General features: G+C 37.0%; 2 protein-coding genes across 9 annotated transcripts in view; one reads left to right on the top strand and one right to left on the bottom strand.

Annotated features, from left to right (window-relative positions):
* Sfi1 (SFI1 centrin binding protein) overlaps window positions 1-21,192 on the top strand; it is a 75,504-nt gene that overhangs the window by 2,774 nt on the left and 51,538 nt on the right. The window contains exons 2-5 of the mRNA XM_027953449.2: window positions 2,535-2,660; window positions 11,843-12,016; window positions 15,141-15,212; window positions 19,716-19,826. Coding sequence (XP_027809250.2) covers window positions 2,563-2,660; window positions 11,843-12,016; window positions 15,141-15,212; window positions 19,716-19,826 — 455 coding nt within the window. The 5' untranslated portion in view covers window positions 2,535-2,562. The remainder of the gene's footprint in view (window positions 1-2,534; window positions 2,661-11,842; window positions 12,017-15,140; window positions 15,213-19,715; window positions 19,827-21,192) is intronic.
* The window catches only part of Pisd (phosphatidylserine decarboxylase), a 121,999-nt gene continuing 101,498 nt past the window's right edge, over window positions 692-21,192 (bottom strand). For 4 of the 8 annotated variants that reach the window (XM_027953458.3, XM_071615549.1, XM_071615542.1 and 1 more), the window contains one exon: window positions 3,022-3,346. In XM_027953458.3, the coding sequence (XP_027809259.2) occupies window positions 3,135-3,346 (212 nt within the window). In that variant the 3' untranslated portion in view covers window positions 3,022-3,134. Of the gene's footprint in view, window positions 1,109-3,019; window positions 3,347-21,192 lie in introns of those variants that run through there. The other 4 variants (XM_071615522.1, XM_071615567.1, XM_071615531.1 and 1 more) reach the window with 4 other exon arrangements.

The raw sequence follows: 21,192 nt of genomic DNA on the forward strand, positions 1-21,192 counted from the left end.
CTTAGTCTTTTTCCATGTTTGTATATCTCACCTGTGAGATTCCAGACATTAATTTAGATGCTGGAGATATAATGGAGACAAGATCAGATAGGATTATTGTCAGATACAATTATTGTTTTCATGGAGTCTGTATTTTTAATGTGGAGAAGGCAGACACATACAAGTAGTTAGAATGTTGGTCTAACTAAAGAGAATCCTTTGACCACAGTGGACATTGCACATAATCATTAAGACATCAACCCAAGGCAATGTGGCCCATTTATTATAGCAATATTTCACAATTCCCTATTTGAATACTTCAATTTAGTTAATTTTCAGATATAGTCACTAAAGGTTGTCACTGTTACTTGGAGTGTGGCATCAGAAACACTAGGTCAGCTGGGCACAGTGGTACATACCTATAATCTCAATGATTTGGAGGCTAAGGCAGAATTGCAAGTTCAAAGCCAGACTCAACTTTTTGAGGACCTAAGCAACTTAGTTAGACTTGAGTGAGAGAGAGAAAGAGAGAGAGAGAGAGAGAGAGAAGAAACAGTAGGACATAGGTTTTGTTTTGTTTTTTGGCCAGTACTTGTGTTGATTGCTACCTATGACAGTTAGCAGCTTGGATATTCATAGAGCAATAAACCTGCCAATCTAATTCCAGTGTCTATTGAAGCATGTGAAAAGAATAAAAAGAGAAAGGGATTTAAAAAACAAAAAAACGCACCGAAAACTACTTGAATGTTTTACTTCATCTTCTTAAGACATCAGGATATAAATTTGTTATCTTGGTGTGCCACAAAACTGTCAGATGTCTGAGGTCCTGATGAAGACAGATTTCTCATTCAGGTGAAGTTATCTGAAAACTCCACGTATACACTGTTCACCTGTCACTATTTCTTCTCTTCTGGAGAGTGAAGAATGTCCTAATTTCAAGTCATCCTGTTGCCTAGTCCCAAAGAATGGACTCAGAGACAGGAAGTACAAAAGTGAGGCTTTAATGGCGGTCTTCCAAGATCCAGTGTCTGGTGACCATGCACACCTGGAGTCACATCTGCCTTAAGTCCATAGCTGGCCACTCTGCACGTGTCTGGAGCTGTGCAGCAGATACTACTCCGGGCAGAGGCTGCAGGGGAAAGGGAAGACATCAGGTTTGATGTCAGTAAAGACTGTTCTTGTATGGGTAAACTTCTTTCTGGGTAATTTTTTGATATCTTACTATAAATCCATCAAAGTTACTAAGTGTAAGACATGGTAACCATTTTAGGTAGCCTCCACTATATACTGAAATCTTAGTTCTCAGTCTTGACTTCTTACATTTGTTTCCTAGGGCTGTTGTAACCAGCTAGGACAAACTGGGTAGTTTAAAACAACAGAAATTGTTGGGCATGGTGGCATATGCCTATAATTCCAGTGACCCAGAAGGCTGAGGCAGGATGATTGTAAGTTTGAGGCTAGCCTGGGCAACCGTGAGACCCTATCTCAAAATAAAAAATAAAAAAGACTGTGGATATAGCTCAGTGGTAGAGCACCCCTGGGTCAATTCCCACTACATACAAAAATAAATAAATAAAATAAAACAGAAGTTGATTCTCTCACAGTTCTGGAGGCCAGAAACCAGAAATCAAGGTGTTGTCCTTTCTCTGAAGCCTAGGGGAACTCTTCTGTTTTTCTGTTAGCTTCTGATAGTAACTTCCCTGGCTTGTAGGCACATTACTCCAGTCTCTACCTTCTTCATCACATAGAATTCTCCTCTTTTAAGTATATCTGTTCTTTGTCTCTTCTTTTTTTATAAGGACACCAGTCATAGTGCATTAAGGGCCTACTCTACTCTTAAATTAAGTTATAAATTAGTATGAGTTCATATATCTCTTACACCTGCAAAGACCCTGTTATATAGTCACATTCACAGATATTGGGGTTTGGGATATCAGCATTTTGGGGAACCTAATTCAACCCATAACCCATTCTTTGTACTAAGAAATAAAAAGCATTTTGTTTATTCAGTTTATAATGAATGCTTTTGGTAGAAGTGATTACAAATTGAAAATGAAAACTGCACATTAAGTATCTACTGCTGATAAAAACCTACCTGAAGATGAATGGACATGGTGGCACACACCTGTAATCTCAGCCACTCCGGAGGCTGAGACAGGAGGATCTCAAGTTCAAAGCTAGCCTCAGCAACTTAGTGAGGCCCCAAGCAATTCAGTGCGACCCTGTCTCTAAATAAAATACAAAATAGGGCTGAAGATGTGGCTCAGTGGTTAAGTGCCCCTGAGTTCAATTCCTGGTACTAAAAAAACAAAAACAAACCCAAAACACCTATCAGAAGACTTTTTTTTTGGGAGGGGGGGTTACTGGGGATTGAACCCCAGGGGTGTTTTAATGTTTGTAAACGGTGTTTTTAAGTCTGAGATTTTTCCATGCTCACCTAGTGTTGAATTAAGGAGAGGGGTGGGAGACTAGCATCTAGTAGGTAGCTGTTCAGACATGTTGATTCCCATGAATTTGCAGATAATTTAGTCTTTTTATTGGTCTTTCTTTTGTAGTTAGATGGGGAATATAAAAAACTGATTCATGAGTATTCTGCTAATTAAGAAGTATATATCAAGCCACTGGTTGAATTTTTTATCAGAAGAAATTAAGGAGAGAATGGAGAAGAAGGTTGATTCCAGGTGAGTGATACAACATGACCAAAAAGGTAACTGAAATTACGGTTCCATATAAAGATTTGTAAGCATTTTGAGTGTAAAAATAATAAACAATAAAAATTCTTAAATCATGAGTGATTAGATAGAAAATATGGGCAAGGAATTTTTTTTCATTGATATTTTGAGCTTTTCATCTATACTGTAATGCACATTTCACACATTATGTCATAGTCAAAAAATATTTTAAACGTGGAAGTATCCATAATTAAAATTATAATTTTGAGGTTGGGGATATAGCTCAGTGATAGAGCACTTGCTTAGCATGTGCAAGGGCTTGGGTTCAATCCCTAACACCATATACATACCCACATACATTAAAAGAAAATCTAATTATAAATAGAAGTGAGGATGATTTTCCTGAGGTTAAAGGTTATTACATCAAGATTGGCTGACTCTTTTATCTTTCTTCTGCTTTTGTTTGGTCACTTTCAGCCTAAATTAAGATTCTCTTGATCTTTGACCTTTTGACAGTTTTCTTCTTGCCCGAGGCAGCTGTCTAGCCACCAGAGCATGACTGTAGGGACAGTCTGATGTGCCATCATCAATGTTCTTTACAATGACAGCTTTGTGTCTGAAGTAATGTGTGGCTAGGACCAGCACCATCTTCCCAGGTTTTATGAACAACGTGCTTGTACAGCAACCTGCCCATCCTACAGCAGAAAGGAAGAAAGAATACTTCCATTAACCTTTTACCATGCTGAGGGGGTTATTGCACTTCCTGTCCCCTGTTCTTTCTTCCATTAGCTGGACACAAACCGAGAGGCTGAGGCAAGAGGATTGGGCAACACAGTAAGATCTTGTCCCCACTGTCCCCCCCCCACAAAAAAACTTTTTTTGGGGGAAATTAAACCATATTTGTATTCCTGGGATAAACCCCACTTGTTCATGGTGTTTATATGGTATATTGCTTGTATACATTGTTGGATTTAGTTTTCTAATATATTTTGAGGATTCCCCCGCCCCGCCCCATGCCCCAGTACTGGGATTGAACCTAAGGACTCTCTACCACTGAACTACTTCTCAAGCCCTTTTTCAGTTTTAGACATGATCTCGCAAAGTTCCCAGGCTGGCCTTGAACTTGTGATCCTCCTGCCTCAGTCTCTTCAGTCACTGGGATTGCAGGAATATACTACTGTGCCTGGCAACATATTCTGTTATGGTTCTACAAGTATATGAGGCTATACCTGTGGGAGCAAGCCTGTCAGTCAGCACACCTTAAAGATCCAAGTATATGAATAGTAAAGAGATATCTTCTTTATACTGTGGAATTCATTATCTCCTTTGATTCCCACAATGTGTGCAATTCTGTCTCTACTTACAAGTGAGGAACATTGGATAGAGAGAATAATGTGATTTGTTGTAGTCCTTACATGTCTCATAGAATCAGGATTTTCTTTTTGTTTTTTACTCCAAATCTTGATGTATTTCTGTTGTTCTACTCTTTACCTGGAAACTGTAATATTCTTTATAGGTTATGCATATGAGTGGTTTTCCTGTTAACCATAAGCCATATAGTAACACATGGTGAGGAAGAATACTGTTTTTGAAGACCAGACTGCCAAAGCTTTTGTTGCCCTTCCAAAAGTAACCAGATTTGAATCAACAGCACTTAGGGTGATTGCATAGGCTGATTTTTTCCAAGAAACTAAATAAATTGGGCTGACTAATTGCCCTAACTGCAAAGAGTGTGGAGCAGAAGCAGACCCACCAATTACCATGCGTGTAGAAAAGTGGTGTAGATTTCTTTTAATATGTAGGTTCCCTTGAAATGAATTACTAGAGAATTATTTGTCTTGTGGCACTTTCCACAATTTGTATTTTACTGATTACATTCCTCTATGTGTATTTTTTTTTTCCCCAGTACTAAGGGTTGAACCCAGGATGTTTTTACCACTGAGCTACATCCTCAGCACGTGCGTGTGCGCGCGCACGCTCTCTCTCTCTCTCTCTCTCTCTCTCTATATATATATATATATATATATAGGCTGAGTCAGGAGGATAGAGAGTTCAAAGCCAGCCTTAGCAAAGGCACAACTCAGACCCTGTCTCTAAATAAAATACAAAATATAGTGTGTGTGTGTATGTATGTGTATATATAAATTTTTTTTTTCCTTTGGAGACAGGGTCTCACCAAGTTGCTGAGGCTGGCTTTAAACTTTTAACCTACTCAACCTTTTTTTTTTTTTTTGTGGTGCTAAGGATTGAACCCAGGACTAGGCAAGTGTTCTACCACTGAGCTATTCCCCAGCCCTGGCCTCAAACTTTTCTTCCTCCTGCCTTAGCCTTCTGAGGCACTGAGAAATATGACAGTGTGTGTGTGTGTGTGTATAAAATGTTTGTATATTTTTTATTATTATTTTTTTTAATAAAATGGTTTTATTATTTTATTTTTCCACCAGTAATATAGGAAAATTCCAGTTACTCCACATTCTTATCAACACATGATATTGTCAGTCTTTTTAAGTTTAGCTATTCTGATGAGTGCATAGTGGTATATAGTGGGTATATAGTGGTATTTTGTGAGGTTTTTTTTTAGTTTTGTTTTTATTAGTGCATTTCAGTTATATATAATATTTGAGTTCTTTTTTGATATAATATTTTAATATACTTGTGTCCTCTGTATTTGTCTGTAAATTGGTAATTGAATGTAGAGGTTAAATTGGATTCATTTGAATTTTTTTCCCCCTTGTGGGGAGGGCACAGAATAACTATAGAAGCAAAGGGCAGAACCAAACTGTGATATGATTATCAATGTTGAACTATCAGGAAATTTTATTTTATTATTTTTCTGTTAGTGATGCTAGTGCTCCAACGCAGGTCCTCATACTTGCTAAGCTCTTTATCTCTGCTGTACTCTCAGACTAGGGGATTTTTAATAATTATGTTAATTATTATTAAAATAATTTTTGTGTGCTTGTTTTATAAATTATTATTAAATTTAAGATCTCCCAATATGAATGATGATTTGCCTAGTTTTTATAATTCAGTTAATTTTTAGCTTTTTGTATTTTGAGACAGTACAGTTGGATGCATATAAATATATAATTGTTAATTTGCTAGTGAATTCAACAGTAGGCAGAGACCATTTTTATTTCTAGTAATGCTATTTGCCAAAAAACCTTTTTCTTATATTAAAATATCTTGTTTGGTCTTTATTTGAATGATGATTATTTTCTTCATCCAGTTACCTTTTTTTTGGTTCTGGTAATTTAACCTAGGGATACTTTACCACTGAACTACATCTCCAGCCCTTCCCCTTTTTTAAAAAATTTTGAGACAGGGTGTCACTGAGTTCCTTAAGGCATTGCTAAATTGTTGAGGCTGGCTATGAACTTGCAATCCTCCTGTTTGAGCCTCTTGAGCCACCCCACTGTACCCAGACTTCTTTTAGGTATTCTTGTTTTAGAATTCTGTATTGTCTGTTGTAAACATTCCATAGTTAAATTCTGCTTAAATCTACTCTTGCAATCTTTATCTTTAATTGGGTCTTCTAAGTTATTTATGTTTAAAGAAATTTTGGGTTTAAATTTAAAGCCTGATTTGGCACTTTCTATTTGTTATTTCCTTTCTTATCTACTTTTGGGTTAAATATTTTTTTATATTCCCACTTTTTTTTAGTGTAGAAGTTACATGCTCTTTTTCTGTTCTTTCAGTGGCTACTTTAGACATTGAAACAACTCCTATCAGGTGTGGTGCCATGGGCCTTTAATCCCAGTGACTCAGAAGGCTGAGGCAGGAGGATCACAAGTTTGAGGCCAGCCTCAGCAATTTTGTGAGGCCCTAAGCAACTTGGTGAGAACTCTTTCAAAATAAAAAGGACTGGAGATATATCTCAGTGATAAAAGTCCCGCTGGGTTTAATCCCCAGTACTAAAATAAAAAAAATATAACCCCCATCCCCACAACCAATAGAAAAACCGCAAAGGCATTATGCATGCTAGGCAAGTACTCTACTACTGAGCCACATTTCCAGCACTACTCTTTACCCTTTCAAAAGTCAATATTATTATTCTTACTTTTTTCTCAGACAATATAGGAATCTACAACATTTTAACTTTATTTCCTTCCTGACTTATTACTGCTAGCTATTCTTTTATTTTTTTCTCAAATCTCCTACCTCACTTTTTTCCAGAGATTTTTAAAAAAAATTTATGATAAACTACGTATAACATAAATTTTGCCATTTTAATCATTTTTAAGTAGACAGTTCATTGATATTTTTCACAATATTGTATAACCATTGCCAATATGCATTTCCACAACTTTTTCTTCATCCTGAAAAGAAAGCCTGTATACTTTAAATAACAACTCCCCATTCCTCTCTTTTCTTAGCCCCAGTACAGTCTATTCTACTTTCTATTTCTTTTTTTGCGGGAGGTAAGGTGCCAGGGATTGAACTCAGGAGTATTTGACCACTGAGCCACATCCCCAGTCCTATTTTGTATTTTATTTAGAGACAGGGTCTCACTAAGTTGCTTAGCACTTTGTTTTGCTGAGCCTGTCTTTGAATTTTTGATCTCCTGCTTTAGCCTCCAGAGCTGCTGGGAGTACAGGTGTGTGCCACCATACCTGGCTCTACTTTCTATTTCTATGAATTTATTTATTCTATGTACCTCATACAGATGTATCCATGCAATATTAATCTTTTTGTGTCTGGCTTATTTCACTCATTTGAGGGTTCACTGAGGCTGTAATATGTATCAATGTTTTCAATCTATTTTTTTCTAGTTCTGGGAATTTTTTTTTTTTTTTTTTTGTGGTGCTGGGGATTGAACTCAGTACCTTGAACATGCTAGGCAAGCACTCTGTCAACTGAGCTATATCTCCAGCTAGTCCTGGGAATTGAACCAGGGCCTCCTACATGTTAAGGATGGCGTCTACCACTGAGATGCATTCCCAGCCCTTTATTCTTCTTTTATGGCTGAATTATATTCCATTGTGTGCCTGTACTGTATTTTGTTTATCCGTTTATGGGCATTTGGGTTTCTTCTTTTTGGATATTGTGAATAATGCTTCTACCTTTTGTTTTGTTTTCCTTCTGAGATAGGCTCTTGCTTGTTGAACTCCTGGGCTCAAGTGATCCTCTGGCCTTAGCACTCACCACCGCCTGACTGCCTACCTTACTTTACTTTTTTATTTTTATTTTTTGGTAGTGTGAATTGAACCCAGGGGTGGGAGACACTGGGTCACATCCCCAGTCCTTATTTATTTATTTATCTAGCTATTTATTTATTGGGTTACTGGGGATTGAACTCAGGAGCACTCAACCACTGAGCCACATCCCCAAGCCCTATTTTGTATTGTATATAGAGACAGGATCTTACTGAGTTGCTTAACACCTTGCTTTTTTTTTTTTTTAAAGAGAGAGAATTTTTTAATATTTATTTTTTTTTAAGTTTTCGGTGGACACAACATCTTTATTTTACTTTTATGTGATGCTGAGGATCGAACCCAGCGCCCCACGCATGCCAGGCGAGCGTGCTACCACTTGAGCCACATTCCCAGCCCCAAGCACCTTGCTTTTTGCCAAGGTTAGCTTTGAACTCATGGTCCTCCTGCCTCAGCCTCCCGAGCAGCTGGGATTACAGGCTTGTGCCACCACACCTAGCAAGTCCTTTTTATTTTTGAAGTAGGGTCTCGCGAAGTTGCTTAGGGCTTTATTAAGTTGCTGAGGGTGACCTTCAACTTGAAATCTTCTTCAACTTCCCAAGTGGCTGGGATTACAGGTATGTGCCACTATAACTTAGTAATTTTTCAAATATATACTATTTACAGGGTACATATAGGGAATTCTGTATTTCTATATTTATGTATTCTATATTTCTCTTAAAAGCAGTTTTTTAGTAATTGCTAGTTTCTGAAGTGAGACCAATAAGTACTGTGACTAATGAGAATTAAAAATAAATACACACATACCTCATTTGAGAGTAACTTGTGGTTGGTTGTTCCAGTCATGTTACTTATGGAAAATTAAAACAACCAAATGTGAGACAACCTTTCTGATTCTGGATCCAAACCAGGACTACACATGGCATTTTGATTTTATAGTCTTTGCTTCTGTTGCTGTAGCAAAATACTTGAGAAAAACAATTTTAAAGGTGAAAGATTTACTTTGGCTCATGGTTTCAGGCCATAATCAGTTGGCTCCATTGACTTTTTTGGTCTATGGTAAAGCAGAACATCATGGTGGGGGAATATGTTGGGGAGCAAAGCTGCTTACCTCATTGCAACAAGAGACAATAAGAGAGGATGGGGCCGGGGTCGCAATGTAACCTTCAAAGGTACAAAGTTGACCTAACTTTCTTCAAGTAGGCAATACCTCCTAAAATTTCACCACCTCATAGTGCCATTAGCTGGGATAATGGCACCAAATTATCCCATGAGACAAAATAGATCTTTTCATCCTTAAAATTTATTTTCTCTATTATTTTACCACAGCAACAGAAAGAGAGACTAAAAAAAACCCCAAATGATATGAGTAGTGAAATTAATCTTCAATATATGAGTCTCCTTCAGTTTGGAATTTTTTCTTAATTTTTCCTTATCTTTCATGATCTGGAGGTTTTTGAAGAGTTTGGAACACTTACCTTTAGACAAGGCTCCTGAGTCCCTGGGACTTTAGACAGGTGCCATCAACCATGCCTGGCCTAGACTACTTACTTTTTATTTATTTATTTGTTTGTTTGTTTGTTTGGTACCCAGGATTGAACCCAGGGGCACTTAATTCCTGAGCCACATTCTTAGTCTGTTTTTTTAAAATATTTTTTTTAGAGACAAGGTCTTGCTAAGTTGCTAGAGCCTTGCTAAGTTGCTGAGGCTGGCTTTGCACTCACAATCCTTCTGCCTCAGCCTCCAGAGCTACTAGGATTATAGGTATGTGCCACCGTGTCCAGCTCTGGACCACTTACCTTTTGAGGATATTTTTCATATTGAGTTTCTTTGTATTTTTAAAATTGGATTTCTTTAGTGTCTCTTCATTATTATTCATTGTTCACATTATGCATCTATCTTTTTTTCTTTTTTTGAGACAAGGTCTTTCTGTGTAGCCCAGGCTGGTTTTGATCCTTTGCCTTGTAGCTGGGATTACAGGTGCACAACAGGAAGCCCAGCTAGAGGTATTTTTTTTTTTTTGAGACTGTTAATATTGTATTCCTTATAAAACTGCCACCAACTTGTTTTTGCATCCATTGATGATTCTTCTATAAATCAGTTATTAGTATGATGGTTCCTAGATGATGATTTTCTAATTATCTCCTTCCTTCTATTAGTCTGCATAGTTTTCCATTCTACCCCCATGTATTTATTTATTTATATCAGTATTAACTTATGGATTCCAATTTTATTAATTGGTTTTTAATCCGTTACTTTTCAGATTGTTCCAGATCTGGCCAGTGGTCTTTCAGGCTGGCTCCTGTGTCCTTTTGATATTTTTCCATCATTGTTTACTTGTTTCTGTTTTTTGTTTTGGGGAGTACTGGGGATTGAACTCAGGGATGCTCTACCACTGAGTTACATCCCCACTCCTTTTTTATTTTTATTTTGAGACAGAATTTTACTAAGTTTCTGAGGCTGTCTGTGAGCTTGGGATCATCCTACCTCAGTTTTCCTAGTAACTAGGATCACCGGTGTGCACCACTGTATCCAGCTTTCCATCATTCTTTGAATACTTCCTTATTTTTGGACCAAATAAGATTCCATTCTCATCTTGCATTTTCCTTGCTCCAGACCTGGAAATTGGCCATTTCTCAAAGGAGCTCTGGGGTTCTTCTAGTAGAGAGTGGTATTTTAGAAATAATATTTGGAGGCTCGGGTTATGGCTCAGAGGTAGAGTGCTTGCTTAGCATGTGTAAGTCACTGCGTTCCATCCCTAGATCACATAAAAATAAAGAAAGAAAGAAAGGAAGGAAGGTATTGTGTCCATATCAACTAAAAAAATTTGGAAAAAAAATTATATTTGGTCTCTAGGTATGCTTGTTGTTTATGTATTATCATTGCTTCTAGGTATTTCCTATGGGCAGAGGTCTGACATGTTTTTTTTTTTTTTTTTGAAAATCACAGGGTCATGCCGCTATCTCCAATTCCTATCCAACACAACACAATTCCAATCCCTGCCTTAGTTGATTCCTTAATGTTTTTCAGACAGGATTAAACGTTAGAAATTTGACTGGGCACAGTGGCATATACACCTTGGGAAGCCGAGGTGGGAAGATCTGCAAGTTTAAGGACATCTTTGGCAATTTAGTAAGATCCTATCTCAAAAATATAAAATAATAGCTTGGTGCCATGGTGCAAACCTGTAATTCCAGCAATTTAGGAGACTGAGGCAGGAGTATTGCAAGTTTGAAGCTAGCCTAGCAGTTTAGCAAGGCCCTAAGCAACTTAGTAAAACCTTATATCAAAAAATAAAAAGGACTGGAAATGTAGCTCATTGGTAAAGCATCTCTGGGTTCAATTCCTGTTACAAAAAAAATACATGTGTGTGTATGTTTGTGTGTATATGTACATATATTTATATATATATACATACATACACACAGAAGTACATATGTGTGTATATATATATATAAAGTGTATGGAGGATGTAGCTTAGTGGCAAAGCACCTTGAGTTCAGTTCCTAGCACTGCCCCCCCCAAAAAAATTAGTGTTTATTAAAAGTATGTGGTTTCATATTTGATATTATCTGGAAATTTTTCCTAAAAAGTGTGTTAGACCTAATTACTCTAGTGTACTATTATGTTTTGTATTTCTTGCCTAGAGCCCAACCAGGAGTACCAACCTCCAGTGCTTGCCAGATATTTCTTTTTTTTTTCTTTTTTTGTACTGGGGGTGGAACCCAGGGACATTTTACCAGTCAATTATATCCCCAGCCCTTTTTTAATTTTTTATTTTAAGACAGGGTCTTGCTAAGTTGTTGAGGTTGGCCTTGAATTTGTGATAATCCTGCCTTAGCCTTCTGAGTTGCTAGGATTACAGGCATGCAGAGTTCTGTGCCTGGCTGGTTTCCAGTTACTTCTGTTGGAGATGTGGAATCTTATTGTTCTTGAGTCATTGTAATTAGTCTCAGTGAATTTACTATTTAATTTTGCTTCTATTTAAAAAAACATACAGTGATAATTTTTTTCTCTTCTCTATTTCTCAAATTTAAGGTCTCTTAGGGATGGCTCAATTAAAAAGCCTTATTCTCCAAAGGCACTATCCATCAAAAAGTCTTCTGCCTTCTCTGGGATCCAGAGAGAGTTGCCTGGAACTAGTCGGCCAGTACAGTATCATGCCTCACAGTCTTGGATCCGACGGGGCCGCTTGAGAGAACTCCACATCAGGTGTGCTTGAGTCTTCACTTCCCTATAGGGACTTCTCATTAGTTCTTCCTTCTTTGCTGAAGTGAGGGAATGATTTTTATTTTTCTATGTCAATTAGTTGGAGAACGTGATGCCTGCTCTTCCTATTGAAATGTTCAGTAAAAAGGATATTTAGAAACGTGCAGCATAACATCTGTCATTGTTTTCAGTCATGTTCTCCAATTGTGGACCACAAAGTATAAGTTATGATTCTTCAAGAAAAAAATCTAAATATAGCCCATGAAGAATGATTATTTTCTATGTTTTTTTTTGGTACCAGAGATTGAATCCAGGGGTGCTTAACCACTGAGCTACATCACCAACCCCTTTTATTTTGACACAGGTTCTTACTAGGTTGCTTATAGTCTCACTAAGCTGAGGCTGGCCTCAAACCTGAAATCTTTCTGCCTCAGTGTCCTGAGCTCCTGGGATTACAGGTGTGTACCACTGTGCCCAGCTCATTTTCTGCTATTCTTTGTTAGGTATTAAAGGCATCATTTATTCATTAAACAAAAATTTACTAAGTGTCTACTCTGCCAGGTGTTATGCTATATTCCAAAACCTGAACTTATAAAAGTTTAAAATCAGGTTAAGCCATAAAAATAAAATGTGATAAGAACTATGAGCAGAGAAGGCACACATGGCAAGAATAACCACATTAGTAAAGCCAGCAGTGACTTTCTGGAGAAGCAGAGTTTAAGCTGAATCTTGAAGAATAATGTAAGAATATGTCAGGGCTGTGACTGTGGCTCAGTGGTAGAGCACTTGCCTAGCATGTGAGGCATTGGGTTTGATTCTCAGCACCACATGTAAACAAATAAATAAAGGTCCATCAATAACTAATATAAATTAATATTGTTTTTTCAAAAAGGAGTAAGATGAAAGGAGGAAGCATGTTCCAAACCAACTTTTGTTGTGTCTGTAGAGGCATTGCACTAGCTACTAGGATTACTATAAGGTATAGTCCCTGCTCTCAAGGGCTCCAATTGCTGAGGGAATGACAGACATACTCTGAGCTGATTGCTGTGATATGGAATAACATTACACAAGGCATTTGAACAGAGTGCTGAGAGTACCTAGCTCCTCACTTTGTTTGAGTTAGGGAAAGTCCAGGATAAGTGTACATTTGTTAGGCATTTTAGGGAACAAGGATAATATGAACAAAACAATTATGACTTTTCTTCAACTTTGAAGTCTTCATTTCTTCATTGGCAAAATACATTATAATCAAAGCGTTTTTTAAAAATAATCTGCTTGAGTTTTTATCCTATATTTAGAAGACTCCAAAGGTTCCATTAGAAGACTTTTTTTTTTCCATTTTTGACAAAGATGCCAAAAAGATATGTCTTAGAATAGCCTCTTTGATGGTGCAAGGAAAACTGGATATCCATTAGAAGACTTGTAGAGCTGATTAAAAAAAAAATTCAGCAAATTGGCAGGATACAAAATCAACATACAAAAATTGATAGCTTTTGTATATACCAATAATGAATCTACTGAGAAAGAAAGCAGGAAAACATTCCATTTACAAGAGCTTCAACAAAAAAATACCTAGGAATAAATCTAACCTAGGGAGTGAAAGACCTCTGTAAGGAACATTACACAACACTGAAAAATTAAATCGAAGAAGATATTAGAAGATGGGACCATCTCCTGTGCTCATGAATAGGCAGAATTAATATTATGAAAATGGACATATTTCCAAGAATGGTCTATAGATTTAGTGTAATCCCCATCAAAATAGCAATGATATTCTTCAGAGAACTAGGGAAAACAACCCTGGAATTCATATGGAAAAACAGAAGACCCAGAATAGCCAAAGCAATCCTGTGCAAAAAAGGGAGAAGCTGGAGGCATCTTAATGCCCAGTTTCAAATTATACTATAGAGCCATAGTAACAAAAACAGCACCGTACTGGCATAAAAACAGACACATAAACCAATGGAATAGAAGAGAAGACAAACCAACATATCCACAGACATTTAATTTTTGACAAAGATGCCAAAAAGATATGTCATAGAATAGTCTCTTTGACGGTGCAAGGAAAACTGGATATCCATATTTGGAAGAATGAAACTAGATTCTTAGCTCTCACCCTGTACAAAAGTCAACTCAAAGTGGATTAAAGATCTAGGCATAAGACCAGTAACTTTGCAACTATTAGAAGAAAACATAGGAGAAATACATCCATTTATAGATCCAGGTGGTGACTTCCTAAATAGGACTCCTGTAGCTCAGGAAATAATAGCAAGTGTCAATAAATGGGAAAGCATCGAATTAAAAAGCTTCTGCACAGCAAAAGAAACAGTAGCATGAAGAGAGAACTCATAGAATTGAGCATATCTTTTTCAGCTTCTCTTCTGACAGAGGATTAATATCCAGAATAAATAAATATATATATAAAGAAAACACCAAGAGACAAGAAACACATTCAGTAAATGGGCAAATGAACTGAACAACTGAACACTTTTTTCAAAAGACTAAGTACAAATGGTCAATAATAATACAAATGCACAACATCTTTAGACAAATTATGTCATCAGCTTAGGTATCCATCGACAGACAAGTGGATTAACAAAATGTGGTATATATAATCAATGGAGTTTTATTCAGCCTTAATAGAAACAAAATTATTTGCAGAAAAGTAGGTGGAACTGGAGTGCATCATATTAGGTGAAATAAGTCAGAAGCCAGACTTAGAAAAGACAAATACTCTTATGTTGTATCTCATATGTACAAGCTAGTGGGAAAAGAAGGGGGAGGGAGGAGGATATCAGGAAAGAAAGGAGCCCCATAGGATAAAAGATGATCAAGAAGGGGGAGGAAGTAAGGGGAAGTATTGGGGAGTGAAATTGATCAAATTTATGTTTTATGAATATACCAAAATGCCACAAAGAAACTACATTTTGTTTAATTAGTTATGTACCAATAAAAAATTCTTGACTTTAGCTTTATAAATTTGTCTCCTATGTTCTGTTTGATGCAAGATTAGCTATGATATTTCCTTTTGAGTCATATTAGTGTCCCTTCTCCTGGGACCTTAAAGGTTTCTTCTCATTAACCAAACAGTTATAACATGTACATGTCTTTTCTTTCCTTTTTTCAGATGTGTGACCAGAAAGTTCTTGTATTTGTGGATTCGAATGACTTTTGGAAGAGTATTTCCCTCTAAAGCCAGGTAGTGTTAGCTCAGAATAACACATTTCTGTTGAACTCAGTCTAGGTTTTAACTTCATACTAGCTTCTACGTACTTTATTATGTCATATATTATTACGTTCTTCCACCGTGCCTCCCCAGCCTCCTGGAGCTGGAATATTACCTAATGTAAGCATGTGATGTGAGGGTAACTCATGCATATTAGTTGACTGGATAAATCCCTAGAGGAGTGAACCAGGTGAACAAAATGAACTAGGATGGCTGTTACCTTTCTGGAAAAAAAAACTGTTGCCAAGGAGAAGAGCTCATTTAGGGCATTGGTGAGACTGACAGATGGACTTGATCTTGGGAAGAATCTGAGGAAAAACCTGGCATGGGCAAGAGAAGTGAAATTTTAATGAAGAGTGATCTCCTGTCATATGCTATACATTATACACATACGTGTGTGTGTGTGTGTGTGTGTGTACACACATATATATGTATGTATGATTATATATGTACACTACACATGTTTATAATATACTGTTCTTTGCATAGATCGCCACCACCCACTGCTATGATTTTTGGTTACAGTCAATTTAACTGCAGTGGGAAGAAGGAGGTATAAGAGGAATCACAGAGTCAGGAACACTGAGCAGGAGGCAGTGGGGGTGGGGAGAAGGGCCCATATATAGGGTGTGTTTCAGAGGGAGAATTGGCAGCCATTGAGAATGCTTTTGACTCTGAGAGTCTGACTTAAAGTGTCTTATTAAGCAAATTGAGATTTGCTTTTTTTCACAAGCAATTTGGAATTGGCAGTTACTGGTATTGGTTTAACTGTTCAAGGATACCATCAAAGATTCAACTTTTAGCTGGGCATGGTGGTACATGCCCGTAATTCCAGCAACTTGGGAGGCTAAGGCAGGAGGATCACAAGTTCAGGTCCAGCCTCATCAAATTAGTGATACCTTAAGCAACTTAGACCCTGTCTCAAAATAAAAATTGGGCCAGGGATGTGGCTCAGTGATTGAGTGCCCATGGGTTCAATCCCGCTCTCAAAAAAAAAAAAAATGCAAGTACTCAACTTTTATTATACTTGTAGCTGACTGTCCTTAACATATTGGCACTTTGTCCTCACAGGTGACATTGCATAGTTGCAGGATGACTGTTCCAGGGAAGGACAAATAGTGTTGTCATTTTGATCTGTCTTTTATCAGGAAAAAAAAAAAAACTTCTAGAAGTCCCTGGCTGCATTCTGTTTCTGCCTCATTGGCCAGAGCTTTGTCATGGACTATCTTTAGCTATAGAGGAGGTTGGGAATGAAAATTGTTCCACCCTTTGTAGGGGATACTAGTGAAGATGTAGGAGCTTGGTGGTTCATGTTGGTTTAGCCAGTGACAGCTAGTTCTACCATACTATGGTTATAGCTTTAAAACGTTCACATGCTCTTTTTCATTTCTTTTCTCTTGAGTGGTACGGGTTATAGAGAACAAAATATTGAACTAGAATTTAGGAGACCTGAGTTTTGATTCTATCCCTGACCCTCATTGTCTGATCTGAGGATAAGGTATAGTTTTGGGCCTCAATTTGTGTTTTTAAATTTTTATTATTATTAATTTTTGAAACGGGGTCTTGCTGAATTGTTTAGGGCCTCCATAAGTTGCTGATGCAGGCCTCAAACTTGAAATCCTCCTGCCTCACCCTTCAGAATTGATGAGATTACTGGCCTGTACCACCACACCTGGATATGGGCCTCAATTTCTGAAACTTAAATGAGAGAATGGAAATATTTGTTCTCTAAGTATGTTCATATTTAAAGATTTTAAAAAGCTAATTGGTTTTATGTGTTTGTACTTATAAATCCAGGGTTTCCTCAGGCTTTGGAGGCAGAATTTAGGAGATTTCATTGGGGAACTTTCAACTGTCAGCATCTCTGAAGGCCTTTTTCCTAGATTAAGATCAGTTTTCCCCAGAGTAGATGAATCCTCTGAATTCCTCCTGATATGGGATGGACTTAAGTGGGAGCATGGCTGCACGCAGGGAAAGGGAGTAGAGTTTCATTGTTTATTATGTCAACTCTCAGTTTAGGGAATGTCTCCAGAGCTTTGCCTAGTCGTCTAGAATCTGGCGCTTCTCTGGTTCAGCCTCTCCAGAGAGAAACTGAGTCTTGACTTGGGTGAACAAAACCTAGGAACCTAACAACTTCTGATATAATCCTCTCTTCATATAATCCTGGCTCCTTCCTTCCAGATGCCTCTTAGTCCTATGTCATTTCAGTTCTCTGCCTTTTCTGATTTGGTAACTCAGTTGCCACTTGCCTACCTACTTTTTCATTAATTACGTAAACTTTGTTGACATCTTATCTGTCATCTTCTGTCCTATTTTCTGTGAGTATCTGCCTTTTTAAATGTATTTGCTATTATTTTAGTGGTGTTTTGGGAAGGGAAGAAGGTAGATGGTTGTGTTCATTGTACCATGTGCAGGTGGTTCTTAAGTTTTAAAATAATGAACAAATCTGTTGAAAATTTTCAAAGAGTATAAAATCTTACAATTTAGGAAATGCCAGTCTCCTCTAATTCCTCCCTGAGAACCACTGATATTAATTTGGTATTTTGGAGGTCTTTCCAGGCTTTTTATATGTATAATCATTTACATATGCATGAACACATACATGTGTGTATTTATTTGCTTATAGATTACATATTATACCAATTCCAACACATGGGTGCTGAATATACATTATTTTATTATTGTTTTTGTACTGGGATTTAACCCAGGGGCCCATTACCACTGAACTACTTCTCCAGCCCTTTGTTTTTTTCATTTTGAAACTGGGTCTCGCTATGTTGCTTAGGGCCTCACTAAGTTGCTGATACTGGCCTTGAACTTGTGATCCTCTTTCCTCAGCCTCATGTGTAACTAGGATTATCGACAGTGCTACTGCATCTGGCTGAATATACATAAAATATTCACTTAAAAAATGGTGCCAGCCGGGTGTGGTGGTGTACACCTGTAATGTCAGCAGCTGAGGAGTATTGCAAGTTTGAGGTCAGCCTCAGCAACTTAGGGAAGCCCTAAGCAATTTAGTGAGACCCAGTCTTAAAGTAAAAGAAAGGGCTGGGGATGTAGCTAAGTGGTAAAGCACTCTGGATTCAATTCTTGGTATTAAAAAAAAAAAAAAGGTACTATGTTATATATACCATACAATTACTTTTCCTGAGCGTCTGTCCATTTTTGTGCTCTTAACTCTGCTTCTTTCATGAAAACTGACTGCATGGCATTGATTAAATTAATTTGTCCTTTTTTTTTTTCAAATTTTTTTAGTTGTTGATCGACTTTTATTTTATTTATTTATATGTGGTGCTGAGAATCGAACCCAGTGCTTCACACATGCCAGGCAAGTGTGTTACCGCTGAGCCCCAGCCCGCTAATTTGTCCTCTTTTAATGTGTTCTTAAAAATTATTAACAATAATGAAGTGAATTTCCTTATGAATATCTTTTTTTTTTGGTATCTGGTATTAAATCCAGGGGCAATTAACCTCTGAGCCACTTCCCCAGCCCTTTTTTTTTGTTTTCTTTTTTAAACTTTTTGAGATAGTCTCTCTAAGTTGCTCAGAGCCTCACTAAATTACTGAGGCTGGCTTTGAATTCCTGCGTCAGCCTCCCGAGCTTCTGGTATTACAGGCGTGTGCCACCGTGCCTTGCTTTCTTATGAATAACTTTTTAAGCCAGCTTGAAAAATCTGAGTGGGCAAAGAGAAGGGAATATCAGCCTGTGGAACTTTGAAAAGAAATTCAAAGTGATTGACAAGGACCCACGTTCTTGAGTTATCAATCACTTTGACAGTGACATCAGCACCATCACTGCTTATTTGTTTTCTTTTTTTTTTTTTAAAAAGAGAGAGAGAAAAATTTTTTTTTAAATATTTTTTAGTTTTCGGCGGACACAACATCTTTGTATGTGGTGCTAAGGATCAAACCCGGGCCGCACGAATGCCAGGCGAGCACGCTACCACTTGAGCCACATCCCCAGCCCTTTTTTGTTTTCTTATTACCTTTTCCCTCTCTTCATTTTCTCTTACCTCTCTTATGTTTTTATAACTCCCTTGAACAGGTTTCATTTACTTTGTCATCTATGTTCCTGTTAAATATTGGGGATACCATTAGGCATTTTCTTGTCTTAAAACATTAATCTCCTTAGCATATAAATGAGTTGTAATTACCACATTGTGGGAACAAAAAATATTTTTTTAGTCTGATGAATTAATTTGAAATAATTCTCAAATTCATTTATTAAAATTAAAATTTTAATTTTACTTTAGCATCTTTAATCAGTAAGATCTATATTATAAGTTTTTAATCTTCATTTCTTGCTTAAGTAGTTTTAAGTTTTTTATTTGAAAAGGTTAAATATGTCTATTTTTAATTTATTTTGGTGTTTATTCTTCTTTAAGAAGGCTAGAGTAATAAGAAACTGATTTTGGAATATATGCTAGCTCCAACTTCATCTTGTCTAACTCTCTCTCATGTTTTTCATGGCCCAAGGTTTTACTATGAGCAGAGACTACTACGGAAAGTCTTTGAAGAATGGAAAGAAGAGTGGTGGGTTTTGCATCGAGAATGGAAACTCTGTGTTCGAGCTGACTGTCACTACAGGTCAGATTTTGTGTCATATTACTTCAGTTTTACACATTTTTTAAAATACCTGTAATACCAGATACTTTTTTTTAAAAAAAAGTTGGACGCAATACTTTTATTTGATTTATTTATTTTTATGTGGTGCTGAGGATTGAACCCAGGGCCTTGCATGTGCTCAGTGAGTGCTCTACTGCTGAGCCACAACCTCAGCCCCCAATTTTACACATTTTAATATATAGATTTGACATATTGTCAGATTCCTTTTGGCATGTTTTTGGTCAAAAGGAGTAAAGTTAGATTGCTTTCTGGTTTTCTTCAAATCATTTTTAGAGTAAGCAATTTGAAGTCCTAAATTAAACCCAAGCATGTGTGCGTGCACTTGCATGTGTGTATACATATGCATACACACTCCTAATAACCATTATATATTGGTCATGCTAATGATTTGAATGGGGTTTCTCACTGATTCTCACTTCTATATAATTTCTGAGAGTATTCTATTATTTAAAAAATATTGTTGTAATTCATGTTGATTATGGGAGAAAATATATGCCCAATATAGAACATGAAGAAAAAAAAAGGAAAATGGAAATAGAAAGTAAACATTCTTTTTTGTTGTTGTGTTGGGGATTGAACACAGGACAGGGCCTTGTGCATGCAAGGAAAGCACTCTACCAACTGAGCCATATCCCCAGCCCCAGTAAACATTCTTAATCCTTGATGTTCACATTCACATTCCCTGAGATGAAGGAGATAAAGTAAAACTTGTGAATTAGATCAAATACACATTTTTTTAGATCTTTTCTTTTTTAAAAAAGTATATATATGTTATATCTTTAAGATGATATTGACTGTCATTATAGTCACTTTTAGTTGGGATAGGACTTCTGACTTCTGACTATTTCAGATTAAAAATAGATCCATTGAGGTCCTGGCATGGTGGTGCATGCCTGTAATGCCAGTAGCTTGGGAAGCTGAGGCAAGAGGCTTAAAGTTCAAAGCCAGTCTTAGCAAGTTAGTGAGGCCTTAGCCAACTTAAAAATACCCTACACTAAATAAAATATAAAATGGGCTGGGTATGTGGCTCAGTGGTTGAGTGCCCCTGTGTTTAATCCCTGGTACTTAAAAAGAGAGAGAGAGAGAGATTTTCAGTAGTTCTAAAAGCCTACACTTAAATTTGAAATCAAGCTTTAGAATTGGGGTAGTGAAATTATGGAGGGATGAAAGTGTTAAGATGTGTGATGTCTATATAAAGGAGAAGAAAAAGGAAAAAGCTCCATTGACCATATTGCAGTGACAAGGAGAAGTAATGTTTTTCAGTGTGGATGATTAGAATGATATGAGTGTCCTTCCAAATGTCATGGCTTTGTGCATGTTGAAAGTG

The sequence above is a fragment of the Marmota flaviventris genome, chromosome 1, assembly GCF_047511675.1.
Source record: "Marmota flaviventris isolate mMarFla1 chromosome 1, mMarFla1.hap1, whole genome shotgun sequence".
In the NCBI taxonomy this organism is placed as follows: domain Eukaryota; kingdom Metazoa; phylum Chordata; class Mammalia; order Rodentia; family Sciuridae; genus Marmota; species Marmota flaviventris.